Genomic DNA, 21,615 nt, shown 5'->3' with positions numbered 1-21,615 from the left:
CTACAGCTGCAGTAAGACTGGATCCTTAACCCACTGTGCTGGGCTGAGGATCGAACCTGCATTCCAGTGCTCCCAAGACGCTGCCAGTCCTGTTGCACCACAGCAGGAGCTCTAGGTCATCCTTTTTAGAAGTAAGATAGCCTGTTGTCATTTTCCTGGAACTTGGGACAACATAGGTTGGGTATCAGGCTCCAGTGGAATCGATGGAACGTGTGAGGTGTGGATACACCATCCGGAGCTTAGAAACAGCCTCGTGGGAATGGATATACATCCCCCTGGCTTTTAGGACTGAGATTAGGGTAGATGAGAGTGTTGTACTAAGGTCAGTGGGCTGGAGGTTCAAGCCAGGAAGAAATGGACTCTGTAAAGAGCAAGCCTAAAGCCAGGTTCCTCAATTCAGACTCTTCAGTGTATGTGCTCCCTTTTGTTACCTTTCAGTGAGGTCTTCTCTAAACACTTAAAAAAAAATGAACCCCCTTTGCCCTTAGCACTCTTGGGCCACTTTTCAGCCTTCTTGCTTCCATATCATTTATGCCATCTAGCCTGCTCTAGGTTTACTTAGTTTTTGTTTATTGTTCATCTTTTCCTCCACAGGAGTGTAAGCTCCATGTGGGATCCTTGTCTGTTTGGCTCAGTGCCTGGGCACATAGTACTTTCAGTGAATATTTATTGGATGAGCGAATGAAAATTGAATTTGCTGCATTGTTTCGGTGAGACCTGGAGGTAGAGGTTACTTGTTGGGAGGTCCTGTATGTGGTGGTAAGGAAGAAGTGGGTGGAGGTCAGTGGAAGCGGGCAAGAGGCCGAGTCTAAATGGACAGAAGAGGGATCAGGGGCAGACTTCTGGAGCCTGACCTTGGGAGCAGTCCCTGAAGAGGTTGAAGATTCTGTACAAAGAAAGAAGCTGACCCCGGCTTTGTAGAATCAGGGCCAAGAGATGAGATGTTTCTGGGAATGGGCCTCAGGGTCAAGCTGGCCTAGAAGAAAAACCATAGAGAGAACTCTGGAGCCAGAGGGCCATTAGAGAAGGGCTTCTTGCACTTTGACTTGGACCCAAGGTTAATGAGTAGATGCAGGCTAAGGGTTCAGATTTATGCTCTGGGTGAGAGAGGGCAAGGGCAGAGTCAGGCCGCCCTTTCTAGAATGTGTGAAGGGATAGCAAATGCTTAGCCCTCAAGAGCTGACCCAGGAATGAGGAAGAGCCTCATGCTCCTCCCATCCTCCCTGGTATGTGGAAAGACTGAATGAGCGATGCTGAGAGCCAGAATAAGGTGGTCAGAGTCATCACTCTCACATGTCACAGCTGAAGCAGCGCTTCTCAGACTTTATTGAGCGTTATATCCCCTGGGGAGCTTATTAAAATGCAGAGTCTGGAGTTCCCATTGTGGCTCAGTGGGTTATGGACCCATGAGGCTGTGGGCTTGATCCTTGGCCTCTCTCTGTGGGTTGAAGAGCCGATGTTGCTGCAAGCTACGGGGTAGGTTACAGATACGGCCTGGATCTGGTGTTGCTGTATCTGTGGTATAGGCTGGCAGCTGCAGCTTTGATTTGACCCCTAGCTTGGGAACTTCCATATGCAGCAGGCGCAGCTGTAAAAAGAAAAGATGAAAAAAACAGGGAAAGAAAATGAAGGTTCTGGTTCAGGGGTCTCGGCTTTTGCACTTCTAACAAGTTCTGGGGAGATATTGCTGCTGCTGATCCAGGAACTATGCTTTAAGTAGCAAGGCTTGATTCAGGAGAGAAACTAAATGTGCCTTGTTGATTATCAATTGCTTTTATTAAACCGATTTTAAAATTCCCCTTGGATGGGCTCAGCGCTGTCACTTGAAGATGTCCTGATAGAACACTGCTTTTCACTTTAGTTGAACTAGTTTTTGAGAGAACATAAGCAAGCATTAAGAAAATTAGCCTTTCTCAGTTTTGATTTTCTGTAAATGAGCATTTGTCAGCATCGTTGTCTGCTCTGGCTTTCAAATCCAAGGCTTTCTAAGGCAGTCATTGAATACATCAAGCCTGAGCTGACTTTTACATTAGCTGATTTTTACATTTCCTCCACGTGAGAGGTGGTTGTGCCCACCAGGGTCTGGTGTGTATGTGCCAAGCTGCTGACCACGCTGATCTTGACAGGGGCCTGGATTGAGGTTAGGAGAAGTCTATTCTTGTGGTCTGGAGAGGCTAGTGGCGCCTGACTGCTCTAGTTTATAAACATCAGTGTCCTGGGAGATTTAATGGGGGAGAAAAAAGGAGAACCTGAAACCATGGGTATTTTGGAATTTGTGTTCTAAGAGTCAAGGTCTCTCATAAATAGACCATCTTACCTGCATCTCTCCTTCCTGTCACAAACAATGTTTAGTCCTTGTGGAATGCAGCCAACCTGTTCTGCGGTCTGAGGATGGAGCCAGAGATCTAATGGGGCCGTTGGCTGGTTCTATGATGCCATGGCTCCCACTGCACTAAAACCTCCTTCCCGCTTTTATGCCGTGGACAGCTCCTCATAGTCCTTGAGAATGTTTCAGCTTAGATGACACTTTTTATAATAGGAAACCTTCTCCATCATCACCCCCTTGTCCCCACGGAAATGGTCGCCTCTCCTCTGTGGTCTTGTAGTCAGTACCAAGTTACAGTCACTTTTCATTATTCACAGCAGCTCTGTTCTGTAAAGTTGTTGCAGACACTGAGTTAGCAAACTTGCAACAATGGGAGGACAGTGTTAGCCTCTGGTCACAATAGTTTCATTAACCAATCAGTACATATCCTTGCTTTATTAGCGTTTTTGTTTAAGGACACCTTGTTTCACCCATGTTGTCGATTGACTAACAGTGTACTCATGGCCAATAGCACCATAACTCATGCCTCAACAAAGCTCACCTAACACATGTTTTCTCCACAGGACACATTCTAGCCTTTGGGCATTTAAGTGCACTAGACTACAATTGGGCACTGAGCTTGGGGGCCATTTTGTACAGGGAAATTGTCAACAGAAAGCCCCCAAATGCAAAGTTGAATTGACCATGAAGAAGTTCCTTTTTTACAGTGTGAAAGCTGAAACAAGAAGGCAGAGCCCCATCCCATCATACCTCAGTTGGGGACACGGGCTTTGGGTGATTAAAGATTTTCACTGTTCTGTGTGTGTCCCTGAATAACCACACAGCACCAAGGAGTATTGATCTTGAAGTTACAAAAGAATTTTGGCAAATGGCGGACTTCCCAATATGGAATTTGTGAAGAGTAAAACTTGTCTGTACCTTATAGACAGACTAAAACATCGGTATACAGACCAGCACAGTAGGGGCAGAGGAGAAGAAATCAGTGTTTCTTCTCTCAAAGAATTTAATGTTTGAAATTTCAAGAAAAGCATTGTAGTCCACCTGGGCTGAATTAGGACTTTGGTAGATGTCTTGCCCTCATTTTAAGGTACAAGATGGTTTTCATGTGGAAGGCAGTGTGGGCACAGAATTCTTTCCTCACCCTGGGCTCCCGAAGCCAAGCTGGACGTGCCCAGGTCTTCCGAGGCTCATCCTTCTCATAGACTTCCTTCACCGTGATAGGATGGCTTCCTCCTTGCCCACCACAGACTAAGATGATCTGATCTTCAGAGCACAGAGTCTGTTGTATTTTCACCATTAAATTCACAATGCCTGGTGCATAATAGGGGGTCAGTAAATGTTTCTCCTAAGACTGACCTTGGACCTGGGCACTTGAGCTGAAAAGCTGCAGCCCCGTCTACTTACTTGTCATCCTGATCCACCACCCCTTGACCTCAGTTCTGAAACCCAGAAAGTTCTGAAAGCAGAAATATTTTCAGGACAATGGATAACAAAACCTGACCGGCCTAAATTCATCTGGTGATGTGAGGCCGTTTATAGTTTTTATTTACCCCACTTGGAGTGACTAACCATACATTTCATTTTGCTATATAAATAATTAGTGTACTTGATTACAGGTTGCTGCCGGGGATAATAGGTAAGACGTAGTATGACACATCCAGAATCACCTATCTAAAGTGTAAAACAAACAAGTTAGGATTTTGGAACCCATCCAGGTCCAAGAGTTTCAAATGAGGCATTGTTTTAGGGATTTAGGGATTTTCTCTAGAAATTTTGAGGAAATTAACAATTTATTTAGAAGTGAGTTAGCCACACATGTAAATGACCCTGGTCTCTGGCTGATGAGAGGGAGGGGAAAGTTACGTGTTATAATCTGATGGTGTAAGTCCGGAGGGAACAGTGTGCAGAGTAAAGCCCCCAGGGTTAGTCTGAAGAGTGGTGAGGATAGTTCTTTTTGTGACCAGGAAGCTTAAATCATAAAAACAAAGGAGTTGATTCTTGTTAAGACTTTATCCTAAATATAAAATAATGTGAGTCTTTTTGTATTTTCATATTTATGTGTCAGCTGGTACATGGGTGGAGTTTAGTACAAAAAGAGATTCCTTGAATTTTGGTAGTTATTTGAGAAGACTGACCATAATATCCAAATCAGGTCTCATTTCACAGAGAAATATGTTGGTAAAATGTACTCTTCTGTTTAAAAAATGAAAGTGTCAAAATCAAAGTGGAAGAACCCCAATTGACCATGGTCAGCCAAAAAACCTTTTTCCATCTAGTTCTCTTTTCACTGGTTGTAATGCTGCTGCTGATGATGATGAGGAAGGAGGAAGGAGGAGGGAGAGAAGAAGGAAGTACCTGAAAACTCAATCTAGTGGTCTTTTTTCTGCTCCTAGGAGAAAGGATTTTTTGGTCCCTGTATAAATTTTGGTTGGAATTACAAATACAGCCTGGGATCTTAAAAACCTTCATGCTCATTGAAAAAACAAATCTATTTTGAGAAGGTAAGCTTCACTCTATAATAAACAAATTAGATCAAATCACTCACCTTGAGGAAACTATTCATACAAGAGATGTAAAGATTCCTGGTGGCAGAGTTCCTGTTATGGTTCAGTGGTAACAACCAGACTAGTGTCTGTGAGGATGCGGGTTTGATCCCTGGCCTTGCTTAGTGGGTTAAGGATCTGGCATTGCCATGAGCTGTGATCTAGGCTCGGATCCCACGTTGCTGTGGCTATGGTATAACCTGGCAGTTACAGCTCTGATTCGACCCCTCGCCTGGGAACCTCCATATATTGCAGGTATGGCCCTAAAAAGCAAAAAAAAAAAAAGATTCCCGATGGCTAGTTTTCAAGGTTTTGATGGAAAAGCTGAAATATTGGAAGCTTAGAAACAATGTTAAAAGGAAAAATAATAAAAATTCTAATTCTTACTTGAAAATGAACTAAGGTAGGTCTGTAGATCAAATGTCTTGGTGGGGGGTGCCTTTAAAAAAGATATTTGAAATGACCCACAGACAGTACTTTAACCAGTAGCTCAGGTATCACCTCCACAGCAGTGTACTATGTACTTCTACAGAGAACAGCTTTCTGTGTACAGTGTGCTCGATGAAAGAGATGACTAATGGATCTTTCTCTAGGCGTATTTTGAGATTCTCTTTGTGTTTGGTAGAACATGCCATGCCGTTTAAAAAGAAGTTCGAGATGAGGAGTGTTGTGTTAGAAGTCCTGACATTTGCCCAGAGCAGACCAGCGCCCTTCCTATGATCCTGTGCACCCTTAGCACACCTCCCTCCTCTCTCTGGCTCCACCACCTTTACCTGGGCAAATGTTCAGAAGCCTGAACCTCTTTTCCAGGACTCTTGTTAGTTCATTTGTTTATTTTAAGCTGATCTTTGTTGAAGTAAGACATGGATGATAAATATACAAGTAATTCTGATAAAGTGAAACACCTGTGTGACTGACTATCACCCAGATCAAGAACTATGCCTTAGGAGTTCCTATTGTGGCCCAGCAGTAACGAACTCGACTAGCAACCATGAGGACACAGGTTCAATCCCTGACCTCACTCAAGGATCTGGCATTAGCTGTGGTGTATGTCACAGACGTGGCTTTGGTGTAGGTTACAGACGTGGCTCAGATTTGGCATTGCTGTGACTGTGGTGTAGGCCTGTAGCTGGAGTTCTGATTCAACCCCCAGCCTGAGAACTCCCATATCCTGCAAGCACAGCCCTTAAAAAAAGAAAAAGAAAAAGAACTATGCCTTAGAGGACCATCCCACCCCCAGAAGCCCCTTGTACCCTCTCCCGTCTGTCACCAACCTCTGGCCTTGCCTGCCTTAGAACTTAGTGTAACTGAAACAATATGGTGCATACTCTTTTGCATTCGGCTTTATTTATTCAGCGTTATTTTGGTGAGGTGTCTAACTCAGCATCACTTTTTAAAGGTCTTTTTGGGGCCCCTTTAACAAAATCTCTTGGCACATTGGCCTGAGGATACCACATATTAATAAGGATCCCAGCTAGTGATGTGGCTCTGTAGGGCTATGAAGTGGGGAATTAAGAGGCAGGATGTCAAGTTGATGGCAGGTGGGCATATTTTCAGAGTGCTCCCCTCCCTGCCTTTACTGACCAGTCCCACTGCATGGTCGCCATCCCAACTCCCTGCCAGGGCATAGCCTTCCCTGGTCCCACAAGAAGCCATCTGAATGCGAGTATGGCAATCCTGGCTCTGGCTTCCCCACAAAGGGAGACAGGTTAAAGTGCTGCCCTTACTATGTTGGTGAGCTCTGCCTTTGGCATAACATGGAGTCATTCTAGTAGGATGAATATAGGAAGCCCCACGGGCCCACCCCCACAGGTGCCAACCTAGCATTGTGACCAGCCCTCATGAGGAGCTGTCTGTTCCCTGTGTCCAATCACATTGTCCCTAGGAAAGCAGAGATCCCCAGCTTTTTTTAGAGATCACATTAACCATGGTTCAAAGTGAGTGGGAAGAGGCAGAGCTTATGTGATATGTCAGACATTTAATAATTTCAGAAAGCCCAAACCAGGGAGTGGCCCATGCGTGGCTCTCGTTCATTTGGTAGGACAAGATTGTCCTTAAGAAACCGCAGAGGAGTTCTCATGTGGCACAGTGGTTAACGAGTCCAACTAGAAGCCATGAGGTTGCGGGTTTGGTCCCTGGCCTTGCTCAGTGGGTTAAGGATCCAGCGTTGCTGTGAGCTGTGATGTAGGTTACAGACGCGGCTCGGATCCCGCGTTGCTGTGGCTGTGGCGTAGGCCGGCGGCTGCAGCTCCGATTCGACCCCTAGCCTGGGAACCTCCATATGCTGTGGGAGTGGCCCTAGAAAAGGCAAAAAAAGACAAAAAAAAAAGAAAGAAACCGCAGAATGGTTCTGTTGTAACTGGTTCATGCCATTGCATTATGCATTGGAGAAGACATTTCACTGTGCATCATGCCTGTGAGCGGATAAATATTCTGGATTTTCAAAGTTCTCGACTTCCACTGTATTTTGGAGAGCCGCATGCTGCAGTGTGTGCATGTGGTAGACATTCCAGCACTTGGGTATTTTCCTGTCTCAGTGTTGTGAAAACAACACAGCGCACAAACTTCATATTTTGTAACCAGGGAAAATTTTAGCATCTAGCACAAGCTTACAGAGAAATAAACACATTAAATCACTTGCCCCAGTCTTTCTTCCTCAGAGTATGCCAGGAAGTTTGGGAGCAGTCATTTTCCTTCTGCTTTCAAGATGGGAAAGTGGAGACAAAAAAAGGACATGTTTGAAAATTTAGCCAGAATTTGCGCTTCTGTAGACCTCAAAACTGTCCTAGAATGCCAAGTTCATGATAATAAATCTTGGTGTAAGAAGTTGAGAATGAAGGGCAGAGCATCCCAGCCTGTGGTCTGTGGCACCCCCGGTGGGTTTCAGGGGAGTGGAGGTAACAGCACCCTCAACCTTCAGGATGGCAGGTGGAGTGTGAGCCACCCTGGACGGTTTACTTGTGTGCCATGCCAGGCAAAGACAGCTTGCTGTATGTCCCGTGGCACAGTCTGCCCTTGGAAAGCATTGCTTTAAGTAGACTTTCCTTGCATGACTCTCTGAGGGGCAGCTTAGCTGAGTCCTACATGAGTAGGAGCCAACTGGGAAGACTTGAGGTAAGAATGTTCCAGAAGGAAGAACACGTGCAAAGGCTTTGAGGAGAGAATACATCATTGTTCCTCAGGATGGAGAGAAGATGGTGAGTAGAGCTGGTACAGTGACCTGGACTCAAATGCCCCACCACCCCCCACCCCAGACAGTCAGGTCCAGGACCTCATCCTCACTTGGGAAGTTTGGGTTTTATTCTGAGTGTTCTGAGAAGCAATTGCAGGTTGGAAACGGAGCGTCAAAACGGAGCGTCAGTGTCTGATGGAGAAGTGTAAAAGCGTACCATTTTAAACCCAGAGAGAAACTGGAAACATTCTGGTCCGTTCTCTGCGTTTTATTAAATGAAGGGAACTTTCCTGTGCCTTGCTGCTGTCGATGTTTTTGGTGGTATCATTTTCTCATTTGTAAAACCAGGAACTGGTATAACATGGCTTCTAATTTCTTTTTGGCTCTAAAGATCTTCATCCCTGTATATGCCTCTCTCTTAGTGTTCTAGGGCTGTGGTAACAAATGACAACACACTGGATGGCTTAAAAGAACAGACGTTTATTCTGTCAGTTTTAGAGAGGCCGTAAGTCCAAAATCAATTGGTTCTTTCTGGAGGCTTGAGGGAGAGCCTCTCCCATGCCTCTCTCCTAGCTTCTGGTGGTGGTGAGCAATCCCTGACTTTCCCTGGCTTGTAGACACATCACTCCACTCTGCCACCATCGTCACATGGTCTTCTCTGTGTCCTTGTGTCTTCACATGATGTCCTATAAGGACATCAGTCCCTCCTCAGCCATTGGATTTAGGGCTTATCCTAACACAGTGTGACCTCATCTTGATTACATTTGTAAAGACTGTTTCCCCAGCTGAGACCACACTGACGGGTGCTGGAGGTCAGGGCTTGAACGTATCTTCGTGAGGGACATTTCCCCCCTACAACACCTTCCTTCTGCTACGGCCTTCCTGCTAATGCCTTCTCCCTCTTGTTGACTGACCGCTACTTATGTTAATGGCATCTAAACAGCTGTTTCACTTGAACAGTTAATAGGTCAAAATACTCCACTTCTACAGTTAAACAACATGGTCTTCCCTTTTCACATAGATGAAAGGCAGAATTATTGTCAGAATTGTCGCAGTCTGACATCCCCCAAATGTCATGACTCCTAGAGTAATTGTAGAGATTGAAGAGGTGTGCTTGTCTCAGCCTTGGCCCTGTAGTCTCTGTTTTCGCATATCCTTTTCTCCCCTACAAAGGCCTTTTGTTGACATTGCTCTTCTTTGTGTTACTTAACGAGTTATTTGGATTCACTCATGAATTACTTCTTTCCTGTCTTGTACCAGAAATTATTTAAAACATCTCTGTCTGTAGAAAACAAGATGATGCAAATAAAGTGGGGATAAAAGAATTTAATAAAAAGGTAGCAACAAAGCAAAAAGGGAGGTGAGGAGGAGCTCCAGGGATGGTCCATCACACAGGTGGCTCTCAGCTTGCACTTCGATCACTGCCGGTGTGGCAAGGGAGACCTTTCCGGTGGCACAGTTCTGAGAGTTTCATGGGGCCAGTTTGGAAATTGGCTCTGAGCCCTAGCTTTGGAGATTACACCAGAGCACATTTCAGCAAAAGCAGTTCTGCTGGATTGTGGGGGGCGTAGAGGGAAATTTTGTGGCTAGTTTACGAAACTCATATTTCCACCTCTGCTAATTTTATTCGGTCTGGCATAAATGCAGAACGATTTCAAGGACAGGATGGAATGCACTTCCCTCAAACAGTTCTTTATGGACCTCGTGCCCTTCTTAATCTGTCTATCACCCTCACCCTTCCACTTCTCAGATGAATGTCAGTGCTGAAGCAAATGATAGCTTCTCTGGATTTGGATAGACCTTCATTCACCCACTAGAGGCACACTCTTCACTATAGTTGATATACAATGCCATGTTAATTTCTGCTATACAGCAAACCAATTCAGCTATATATGTATATATTCTTCTCATAATAGTTTATCACAGGATATTGAATATAGTTCTCTGTGCTATACAGTAGGACTTTGTTGTTTATCTATCCTATCTATAACAGTTTGCACCTGCTAATCTTAAATTCCCAATCCTTCGATCTTATCTCCGCCTCCCCTCTGCCAACCACAAATCTGTTCTCTATGTCTGTGAGTCTGTTTCTTAGATATATTCATTTGCATTATATTTTATTTTGCTTTTTTCTTCTTTTAGGGCCATACATGCAGCATATGGAAGTTCCCGGGCTAGGGGTTGAATCAGAGCTGCAGCTACCGGCCTATGCCACAGACACAGCAACAGCAGGATCCGAGCCACGTCTGTGACCTACACCGCAGCTCATGGCAACGGCAGATCCTTAACTCCTGAGCAAGACCAGGGATCAAACTTGCATCCTCAGGGATGCTAGTTGGATTTGTTACCACTGATTTCCCTATTTGTGTTGTATTTTTAATTCCACATATAAGTGATATCATAGGATATTTGTCTTTCTCTTTCTCACTCACTTCACTAGTATGATAATCTCTAGGTTCATCCATGTTGCTGCAAAATGGCATTTTTGTTCTTGTTTATGGCTGAGTAATATTCTGCTGTATGTATGTACCACATCTTCTTTATCCATTCCTCTGCTGACGAACATTAAGGCTGTTTCCATGTCTTGGCTGTTGTAAATAATGCTGCTGTGAACATAGGGGTACATGTATCTTTTTGAATTACAGTTCTCTCCAGATATATACCCAGGAGTGGGATTGCTTGATCATATGAACATAAATATCATTGCTGGATCATAGAAATTTCTTGATTACGTGAATTTTTTTACTTTGCTCTAAAAATGTGTGTGTGTGCATGTGTATGTGTTTGTGCATGTGTATGTGTTTGTGTATCTAGTACAGCCGTATATATGTCTTTCTGAATACTTGTAAGTTGAATTTCTGAACTTAGAAAGTTACAAAAAGTGATGATGGTCAAAACACAAAATACTGTTGAATCAAACCACTTAATAAATTTAGTCCCGATTCTAGCTTATCACTTTCCTTTCTAGCATCTTCCCCACCCATCCTGCCAGTGTTTTTGTTCTTTGACCTTTTGATGATGTTGATATTGTACAGTGCTGATAAGTTGCAGACTGAGCAAAAGGTCAACGATTTCACAAAGGCAGTGGAAGTAATATAGGAGCTGTACTTGAACCATACAGAACCGCTGGCAGGCTTGGAAGTGTGGAATTACTAACAACTGAAGAAGATGCTACAATGATAGTGACAGGAGTGGACAGCCTTTAGTTTGTTAAAACATTGACTTGAGTATCACATGATTGAGAGGCCCTTGAACTGATTAGTTGTAAAAAATTACTTTATGATTCTGTTCTATAAGACCAACCTGAAGTGAGGAACATCAGGTACATAGTACTACAATACAATTTTGTTAGACCAGTTATAATTACAGTTAATATTTCATTCTTTCTTTCTTTTCAAAATTAGTACATAATTAAAATCTACATATTAATATTGTTAAATATTTTCTTTTTCTTTTGTCTTTTTGAGGGCCACACCCACGGCATATGGAGGTTCCCAGGCTAGGGGTCTAATTGGAGCTTTAGCCGCTAGCCTACACCAGAGACACAGCAATGCCAGATCCGAGCTGTGTCTGCAACCTACACCACAGCTCCTGGCAACGCCGGATCCTTAACCCACTGAGCGAAGCCAGGGATCGAACCTGCAACCTCATGGTTCCTTGTCAGATTCGTTTCCACTCTGCCATGACGGGAACTCCTGTTAAATATTTTCTAAACTTATTTGTGTAGTTTTGTCTCAAGGTGGAATCTTAACATTTTTTAAAATCACTGTTTACTATTAAATTTTGGCTTCTATTTTATGTTAATCTACTTTAAGTGATCTATTTTTGGTCTTAATTATCCTCTATTAATGAACATCTGTACTATCTGTCAGAGATGTAGGGGGCATACTATTTTGAAGGGGGTCCTTTCAAAATTCACAGCCTTCCCAAAGTCTTAGGATGTGACCTTATTTAGAAACAGTTTTTGCAGATGCAGTTAATTGTTAAGATGAGGTCATGCTGGAGTAGGATGGCCCTTTAACCCAAGGTGACTGGTATCCTTATAAGGAGAGAAGAGACACAGAGATACACCCAGAAGGAAGACAGCCTTGTGAGGAAATGGACACACAGAGAGAATGCCCTATGATGACAGAGCTTAGAGCCATATATTTACAAGCCAGTGAGCACCAAGGGTTGCTAGCAACAGCAGAAGCTAAGAGAAAGGCATGGAACATATTGTCCCCTCAGAGCGCCCAGGAGGAACAGACCCTGTCACTATCTTGATTTCTAGAACTGTGAGAGGATAAATTTCTATTGTTTTAAGTCACCATTTCCTGATGGCTTATTATGGCAGCCACCACAAACTAATACAGAATTGTTACTGCTGTGAGTGGAGTGCTGCTGTAACAAATACCTGAAATTGTGGGAGTGGATTTGGAACTGGAAGAGGCTGGACAAGTTTTGGAGTGCGTGATGAAAGAATCTTAGATTGCCTTAAAGAGATATTTAGTAGAAATATGGATGTTGAAGGTGAATCTCATGAGGGCTTGGAAAGAAGTGAAGAGAGCTACAGAGAAAGCTTCTGTTTTCTTAGAAAAAATATATCTCTCTATAAAATATCACAGATAGAATGATGCTGGAAATAGGAGTGTGAAAAGTACTTCTAGTGAGGTCTCAGATGGAAAAGAAGAACATTTCATTGGAAACTAGAGGAAAGGTGATCCTTGCTAAAGGCAGAGAACGTGACTGCAAGTAGAACTTAAGAGGAAGAATTGGGAGATTTAATCGAGGAGATTCCCATTGTGGAAGGTGCAGCCTGGTTTCTCCTTGTTGCTTAGAGTAGAATGAAAGAAGGCAAAGGTAAATCAAGGGAGGACTTCTTGAGTAAAAAGTGTCTAGCACTCAATGATTTGGAAACTTCTCAGCCTATACAGATAGTTGTGCTCTGGAAATGGGGCCAAGGGTGTGGCTAGACAGTCTTTGGCTAAAGAGATTAAGCCTGTGGTTGATGGAACCGCTCAGCCATCTGGCACACGTAAGGAAGGGAGGTGGGCGCATCCAGGAAGGACCTGTGAAGGACTCTCTTGCCTGATGGTGTGGAGCCCTCGACGTTTGCAGGAGACTGACAGCAGAGAAACAGCCAGCCTGGATGGAAGAGGGCAGAGGTGGGAGGATATGAACCAAGGCTGCCAAGGCTGGAGTGGGTGGAGCTTCCACCCTGGTGGGTTGGCCCAGAGGACAGAGCATCAAGCCCCTGAGGATTAGTCTCAGGCCTCAAAAACTAATGGAATTTGACCTGCTGCCTTGTGAACTTGCTTTGGATCAGTAACTCTTATCCTTTCCATTTTCTCCCTTCTGAAATGGGAACTTCTTTTCTATACCTGTCCAACCATTGTACCTTGGAAATGCACAAGTTTTGAAATTTCACAGATCTGTGGACAGAGAGGAATTTTACCTCAGGGCAGGCATCCCCAGAGTCTCACCTATACCTAATTTAGATGAGACGTTGACTCTAGAACTGATACAGAAATCGGTTGAGACTTGGGGGATGTTGAGATGGGTGAATGTATATTGCCTGTAGGACAGACATGAATTTGGGCCAGAGGTGGTGGTGCTGAAAGACAGGCTGTACTGGGTTGGATGGTGCACTCTCCGGTTCATATCTTTCTCAGAACCCTAGAATGTGACTTCATTTGGAAATAGGGTTGTTGTGGGTGTCAGTAATTGTGAAGATGAAGTCATATTGGTGTAGGGCGGGCCCTTAACCCAGTATGACTGGTATTCTTGAGAGGAGACACAGAGACACATCTAGGGGAAAGGTGGCCATGTGAGGCAGCAGACGCTCAGGGAGAATGCCCAGTGATGACAGAAGTGCAGCCTAGAGTGATGTGTCTACAAGCCAAGAATTCCTGGCAACACCAGAAGCTCAGAGAAAGGCATGGAACAGATTCTCCCCTCAGAGCCCTCAGGGGGAACCACCCCTGCTGGTACCGTGATTTTGGACTTCTAGCCTCAATTGTGAGAGAATAAATTTCTGCTATTTTAAGCCACCCAGTTTGTGGTAGCTTGTTATGATAGCCACTGGAAACTAATCCAGGGAGTTTTTGGAAAATTATTCACATGAGCCATGGACTCGGTGTTACTTTTCATAACCTAGGTCCAAAGAGTGGTATTAAGTCAAGATGAAAATGGGATGAAAAATTATTTCCTTGGCCTGAACTCAATATGGCCTAAATAACTCTTTTTATGCAGTATTTTCTACATTAAAATTAGTAGGGTTCTCCCCGCCCAGAGTTCTCCTGTGGCACAGAAAGTTAAGGATCTGGTATGTCATCAATACCCTTTAAAAGGAAAGCTGACATATTGTTTGTTTCCAGAACAAACCTGAGATGGGGTGTGTGTGTATGTGTGTGTGTGTATCCTTTGAAATTAAGTGTATGTGTCTGGAGTGGCCTCACTGGAGTCCTGTCCTGCATTATCAGTTGCTGGCAATAGTGTCAGTATGTCATGCCTGGCAGGTTAGCAGGTTTTGGCAGAGGAAATGAAACCTAGTCAGTTACTATTGAGATTTATAGTAGACCTGCTATTGCAGGAAGTGGTGAAAAGTTGATTGATAGTTTGAGACAAAACTCTACAGCAAGAAACAGGATGTATGCTTTCTATTTATACCCAGTTTTCTTTTTCCTACTTTTTAGGGCTCCTTTTGCACTTTGTTTTGGCTATTTCATAAGGCTGTGGTTCCTCCCACCCCTGCCTTTCCCCCCCTAAACTGTCACCAAATATAAAATAATTGAGGAAATTTTATATCAGCTTAGCCATTGCAAAGGCATATACTCTCAGCTGTTACTATTATTCTTTCATGGTATTTGGATTTACTGTAACTTGTCAGAAAGCAGTCTTTAATTTAAAAAAAAAAAAACTCCAAATATGATGTTATTTCACATATATAAACAGAATGGAAGGTCTTTCTTTTCTTTTCTTTTTTTTTTTTAAGTTACATGGCAAGATTACATTTCCAGAAATTTTCTAAGAAAAACTTGTGTTGAGTATGATTTTATTAAAATACGACATGAATGTGATCTAGCATGTGTCTTAAATCCTGATTCCTTCACCCTGTAACAAATCTTAACAGGTAAGAGTTCTTCACTTGATTATAAAATATATACTGTAAGTACAACTGGTAACCCACCATATGTGTTCATTGAGTATATCCACATGTACCTGGTTTTTGTAAGCATTCTGGTTAACGAATAATGTCATTTGACAAGGCTTTTTGACATGAACTAGCCTGGTCTATTTTGAGTGTGACAGTGAAAAACCACTAACTGCGTTAAATGAGGTGCTTTCTGAAATGGAAAGGCCATTACAGAGTTAGAGTCTAGAATTTATAAGGAGTGACTTAGAACCAACTTTAATTGTGCCAGTGTTTGAAAGAACAAAAAGGCTACTCTTTCATGGCTTAATATATTTCTCCAAAGGAATAATTTCCTTTTCTGTGAACAGTGATTGCTAAGTTATCTGTGTAAAATAGAATAGAAACAAGGCCAACTTTCATTCCTCAAACTCTTGGGTCACATTCTATACCAGTGATATTTTGAAATTTTTAATCACTTTTTACCTTAGCATTTACCTTGCCTTGAGTTAAGAATGCTCCTTCTGTAAAGTTTCTGTCAGAACTTTAATATCAATTTGGGGAACTAGCCACCTTGAGGTAGTAAAATTGGGATAATAAGAAAGAGAGATGAGGAGTTCCCGTCGTGGCGCAGTGGTTAACGAATCCGACTAGGAACCATGAGGTTGCGGGTTCGGTCCCTGCCCTTGCTCAGTGGGTTAACGATCCGGCGTTGCCGTGAGCTGTGGTGTAGGTTGCAGACGCGGCTCGGATCCCGCGTTGCTGTGGCTCTGGCGTAGGCCGGTGGCTACAGCTCCGATTCAACCCCTAGCCTGGGAACCTCCATATGCCGCGGGAGCGGCCCAAGAAATAGCAACAACAACAACAACAAAAGACAAAAGACAAAAAAAAAAAAAGAGATGAATCAGGGTGTTGAGGAATGAAAAATCAACATATCCATTTTTTACACATATTGTATAAGTGGGTCACCTTAAACATAATGTAGTGCTAAAAGTGAGAAACAGACTTTCCCCTGAAGGGTAAAAGTTCACCTCTGCTGGTAATAGGCCTGCATTTCTGTTTGGGTCACATGACTCATCCTTACCACTTTTGCCTGTCTGTTAAGAGTTGATGCTTTTTAGTCCCAGTACATATGAGGTAGTCTTTCTGAAAAGAGCCAGAATTATAGGTAAGGGGCTTTGAGGTTCCATACTTACAATGTTATAAATGACAGATGTAATATTTTTATAGTAGACAGTAAGACGCAAATAGTTTTAACTTGAGTAGATGTATCTACTATATTCAAATTTTTTTTCCCCTCCCAATTCTCCAACCTCTGTAGTTAAAGCTTAGATGTATCCTTGATTTAAGATGTCTCAGCCAAAGAGACCATCCTAGTTTCTTTGGAGAATTCTGGGCCTTGTGCAGAATCACAGCTTGCTCCTTTAGAAGGTGTTGAGTGGCATCAGATGGGGAAGGAGTCAAGAATGTGGCCTTAAGACGGGGACCTTTTCAGAGCATGAGCATTTGTGGGAGGCCCTGTGGCAGAGGGGAGAGTGCTAGGGCTTAGGGTCATGGGCTTCCGGTCCTGACAGGGCCTCGTCGGCTGAGCCATCCCCTCCCAGCCCTCTTAACCTCTCCTGACTTCTGTTTTATTATCTATCACATGGGATAAAAATGAAGCCAATTCCCAGGGTTGTCATTAGGAGCAAGCGTGGTGATGTTTGCGGGGTGTCATCCTTCATGTATTGTTGAAAGTATTTATCATGACTGTAGAAACTGTGAGATGTATGGTCACCAACATATAAAAGCTTCTATTTAAAATTTTTATTTTGCATATTATAACTTAATAAGAGGCATTCTCTTCTTTCCCTGAGTTCATTCCTCTTTATCTCTTAAAGCTGTGTCTCATTACCCAGAGAGGAAGGACTGTTTTTATCAAGAAGGACGGCAATGAACTGACTAGTCCTTAGGCTGGCCGGGCCTTGCAGCAAGGAGATTTTAAACTGGTCCACCAGCTCCGACCACCCTGATCCTTGACCACTGGTAGCCATGGTTTTAGGACGTGTGGTGGACATCATCTACAGCCATCTTGAACAGGTTATGTTGCACCCATCTTAGTTCATAACTTTGCTTTTAGAGATGCTTCAAACCACCTGGAGTTCACCCAGAGTTATAGCCCTTGGTGAATCATTATTCAACTCCAGAAAATCTCATTTGAGTTTTCCTCTGTACTCTGGGCCATCTTTCCTTGTCTAAGCTCTGGCAGTTTCCGCACTGAAACATAGGGTTTTCCTCACTTCAGAGAAAGTTGAGCATCCATGATGACAGTTGTCCTCGTCCCACTCACCCTGGGACACCACTGCAGTGGAGCTTCTGGAGAGCCTGGGGGTGGGGGTGCATCCCAGCAGGAAGTCGTTATTACACTAAATATTTTGAGACAAAGGGGTCTCAGGTCCGTCCAAGCACTTAGATGAAAATCCCCATCCATCACTTCAGCTCTACTGAAACCAAGCCTCATTTCCCCAATATTATGGGATAGACTGCACTTTGATGACTGAATTTATCCTGTGAATTCACCTCATCCAGTTTGTCTCAATCCACCCATTTAATCTTTGGAGCTAGGGAAACACAGGAGCCACATCAGCACGCTTACTGTTTTCACTTACTGCTACTTTTTTTTTTTCCACTTGTCACATCAAATCTTCCTCTCTGGAACAACAAAGATGTAGTTTTTGGAGAACTGCTGTGTGCTATATGTTGCTTCAAAAACAAAACAACTAAAATGCATCCAAGTTAATGAAAAAGTTTACCTGTTCATTATAATGTAATGTGTATTTAGCAAAGGTATCCTCTGAAATGGCATGAGGTGGTTTTCTGGTAAAAATAAGAAACATCCCATGATGCTCTCTGATACTGCCTTTTTTCTTTTTTAGCTAAAACTTTTGACTAGGTATTACATTCAGATGGTTTAAAAATGAAAAATATGTGGTGAAAAGTCTCCCTCTCACTGTCATCCTCCATCTTCCTGGCTCCTGCAGTGCCCATTCCACATAAAAGCTTGTGCTTTCTGTAGCTCTCCAGAGTTCATGGAGAAGTAAGTGTACAAATAAAAACATGTTTTGGGAGTTCCCTTAGTGACTCAGCAGTTAACCAACCTGACTAGGATCCATGAGGATGTGGGTTCGATCCCTGGCTTCACTCAGTAGGTTAAGGATCCAGTGATGCCGTGAGCTATGGTGTAGGTCAGATGTGGCTTGGATCTGGCGTTGCTGTGGCTGTGGTGAGGCCGGCAGCTGCAGCTCCAATTCGACCCCAGCCTGGGAACTTCTTTTTCTATATATGCGGCCCTAAAAAGCAAAACAAAAAAAAATTTTATTTCTTTACTTTTTTTTTTTTTTTTAACCTAAAAGGCTGCATATACCTATGGCAGGCCTTTTGCTGCTGATGAACCATGTATCTGGGTTAGCCCCTGGAAATCCTCTGGTTACATTGCTGTAGACTCTTCTTCGAATGGATATGCCATAGCTGATCTGACCCGTGCCTTGTTGATGGACATTTGGTTGGTTCTTATTTTGAAGTATTAAAAACAATGCTGTGGTAAATAACTCTGGACCTGTGTTGTGTAGCATATGTGTTTAATTTCCAGATGTGGTTTTGCTGCATCAGGAATATGTATGTTTTCAATTTTAAAAGTTAGTGCCAGATTCTCCTTTATAAGGATTGTAGCTCTTTACTCTCTCACCAACAGTGTATGAGAGCGCCTCTCCTCTACAGCCTTGCTGGCAGGGTTACTAAATGTTTGGATTTTTGCCAATCTGATATATAAAAAATACATCTCAGTATGATTTTAATTTGTATTTCCCTTATTTGACTGAAGTTGTTGAACATCTTTTCATATATTTTAGAGTCATTTGTGTTTCTTTTGGTGAGCATTGTCTGCTTGTGTCTTTGACCCCTTTTTTTCTGATGGTTATCTTTTTTTTTTTTTTTTTGGTCTTTTTAGGGCTGCACCTTCAGCTTATGAAAGTTCCTAGGCTAGGGGTCACATTAGAACTGCATCTACTGGACTACACCACAGCCGCAGCAATGCGGGATCCGAGCCACATCTATGACATATACCACAACTCACAGCAACACCAGATCCTTTATCCACTAAGTGAAGCCAGGGATTGAACCCACGTTCTCATGGATACCTGTTGCCTTTGTTTCTGCCGAGCCACAACGGAAACTCCTAATTATCTCCATTTTTAAGAACTCTATTAGAATTAGGCTTTGCTTGTGTGATATAAATTGCAAAATTGCAAATATTTTTCTCAATTTTGCATTAGCCTTTTGATTTTTATTATGATTTTTCTTTTGCCTCACAGAAATTGTTGTTTTTTTATTGTTTGATTTATCATTCTTTGCCTTTCTTTGTGGTTTCTGGATTTTGAGTCATAATTAGAAGAGCCTTCCTCACTTTAGGGTCGTAAGGACATCTCCTGTGTTTCTTTTTCTTTCTTTTTTTTTTTTTGTCTTTTGTCTTTTTAGGGCCGCATCCGAGTCATATGGAGGTTCCCAGGCTAGAGGTCTAATTGGAGCTGTAGCTGCCAGCCTATGCCACGGCCACAACAACGTGGCATCTTAGCCGAGTCTGTGACCTACACCACAGCTCATGGCAACGCTGGATCCTTAACCCACTGAGCAAGGCCGGGGATTGAACCTGTGTCCTTATGGATGCTAGATTAGTTTCCACTGAGCCATGACGGGAACTCCTATGTTTCCTTATAATACTTGGTTGATTTTTTTCCATTTACATCTTTGATCTCTTTGGGGACTTAACCTCATGTGCCGCCTGAAGTATGGATCCAGCTTTATTTTCTTAGCTCTTGAATCTGTGGACCTTGTCGTTCCCAGGCCAGTTACCAAATAGTCCTAATATTTCTTTTTAAAATGGTTTTCAAGGTCCAAAAAGCTGTCAGCTCTCTCAGACGCCTTAAGGGAAGCATCCCTAACCAAGGCCCAGCTGGGATTAGAACTGGAAGAACTGGAAGCAGCGGCACTTCTAGTCCAGGAGGAAGAAACTGCATCAACGGCAGGAGCCCAGTCAGTTTCTGGGCAGCAGGAGGCTGCCTCCAGTTCTGACACAAGCGATTCAGAGGAATCAGACAGCACCTTCTCATCTGAGACTGACGACTCAGACTCTGAAGAAGAGGAGCCCAGAGACAGTGAATCTGGGGCAGTAAATTCCTTGCTTGGTCCCTTTGTTGAGAACAGCCATGCTGCCCTGCTCCTTGACAGTGGTTTGATATGCAGAGACAAGGCCCCTCCGAGGTCTGATATCTGTCAGGGACAGCTACCTGCCCCTTCCCGGGCTCCTGGAGCATCTGGGCCCCTGATCCAGGAGCTCAGAGAACAGCTGGAGACTACAGTTTACATTTCCGAGCCTGAGGGCTCCACTGCTGGTAAGCAGGGCAGCATTCAGGAGAGAGATGGCCAGCAGACGTTAGAGGATTGACTCTGCATGGTTGCATTAGGTCGTGTTGGTTTTTATCATTCAATTAGAATTCTTCACTTTCACTTTGTACTTCTTAATATCTATAACATTGTCAGTGACCTAATGTTGATGCCTGTTGTTTCATGTTGCACTTTTAAAAATAAAGTTCTAAAGTTTTTTTTGAACTAAAGTGCAATTAGTATTTGAAGATGAAAATAATAGTTCTGTCAGAATCTCTAGAATGTAGAACCCATTCATATTTTGAACTGCTTTCCCGAGAAACGCTGCACATACCTAAAGTGGATGGTGTGAGAAGTGCTGAAAAGGCATGAATGCCAAATGAAACCAGTACAACCTCAAGATGCTGTACTCACCCCCCATCTTCAGGTGTCCTCCGGCCCCTTTGTTACCCCTCTTCCATCCCCAACCCTGCATGCCACCCACCCCTATTCCCCAGGCAAGCGTGATCTGCTCTGTCACTGTACAAAACTTTGCATTTCCTAGAATTTAATATAAATTGAACTGTGTGACATATACTCTTCTTCCTCTGTTTTTTTTTTTTCTTTTTTGGCTGCCCTGCAACATATGGAGTTCCCAGGCCAGGGATCAGATCCCTACACCACAGCTGTGGCAACATCAGATCCTTAACCCATTGTGCCAGGCCAGGGATCAAACCTGTGTGTCCTGGCACTGCAGAGACACCATCAATCCTGTTGTACCACAGAGGGAACCCCCATATACTCTTCTTTATCAGGCTTATTTCATTCAGTAAATGTTGTGAGATTCATTGATTGGGCATGTATCGAGGATTTTTGTTTTTTTCCCATATCTGAGTGGTATTTCATTAAATAGACATTTGGGATGTTTCCAGCTTTCAGGCTTCTTACAAATAAAGCTGTTATGAACATTTGTGTGTAAGTCTTTGTGTGGACATATGCTTTTATTCCTCGTAGGTAAATATCTAAGAGTGGAATGATGGAGCCGTCTGAAGGTGTATGTTTAACA

General features: G+C 43.2%; 1 protein-coding gene across 1 annotated transcript in view; it reads left to right on the top strand.

The window, feature by feature from the left end:
• Positions 1–21,144, top strand: part of SHQ1 (SHQ1, H/ACA ribonucleoprotein assembly factor) — a 108,698-nt gene extending 87,554 nt beyond the window's left edge. The window contains exon 11 of the mRNA XM_047779233.1: positions 20,079–21,144. Coding sequence (XP_047635189.1) covers positions 20,079–20,631 — 553 coding nt within the window. The 3' untranslated portion in view covers positions 20,632–21,144. The remainder of the gene's footprint in view (positions 1–20,078) is intronic.
• The last annotated feature ends 471 nt before the right edge of the window (positions 21,145–21,615 follow it).

This window comes from Phacochoerus africanus, chromosome 1, assembly GCF_016906955.1.
Source record: "Phacochoerus africanus isolate WHEZ1 chromosome 1, ROS_Pafr_v1, whole genome shotgun sequence".
Taxonomy (NCBI): domain Eukaryota; kingdom Metazoa; phylum Chordata; class Mammalia; order Artiodactyla; family Suidae; genus Phacochoerus; species Phacochoerus africanus.
The sequence above is the reverse complement of the archived record's forward strand: the minus strand, read 5'-3'. Positions and strand labels throughout refer to the sequence as shown.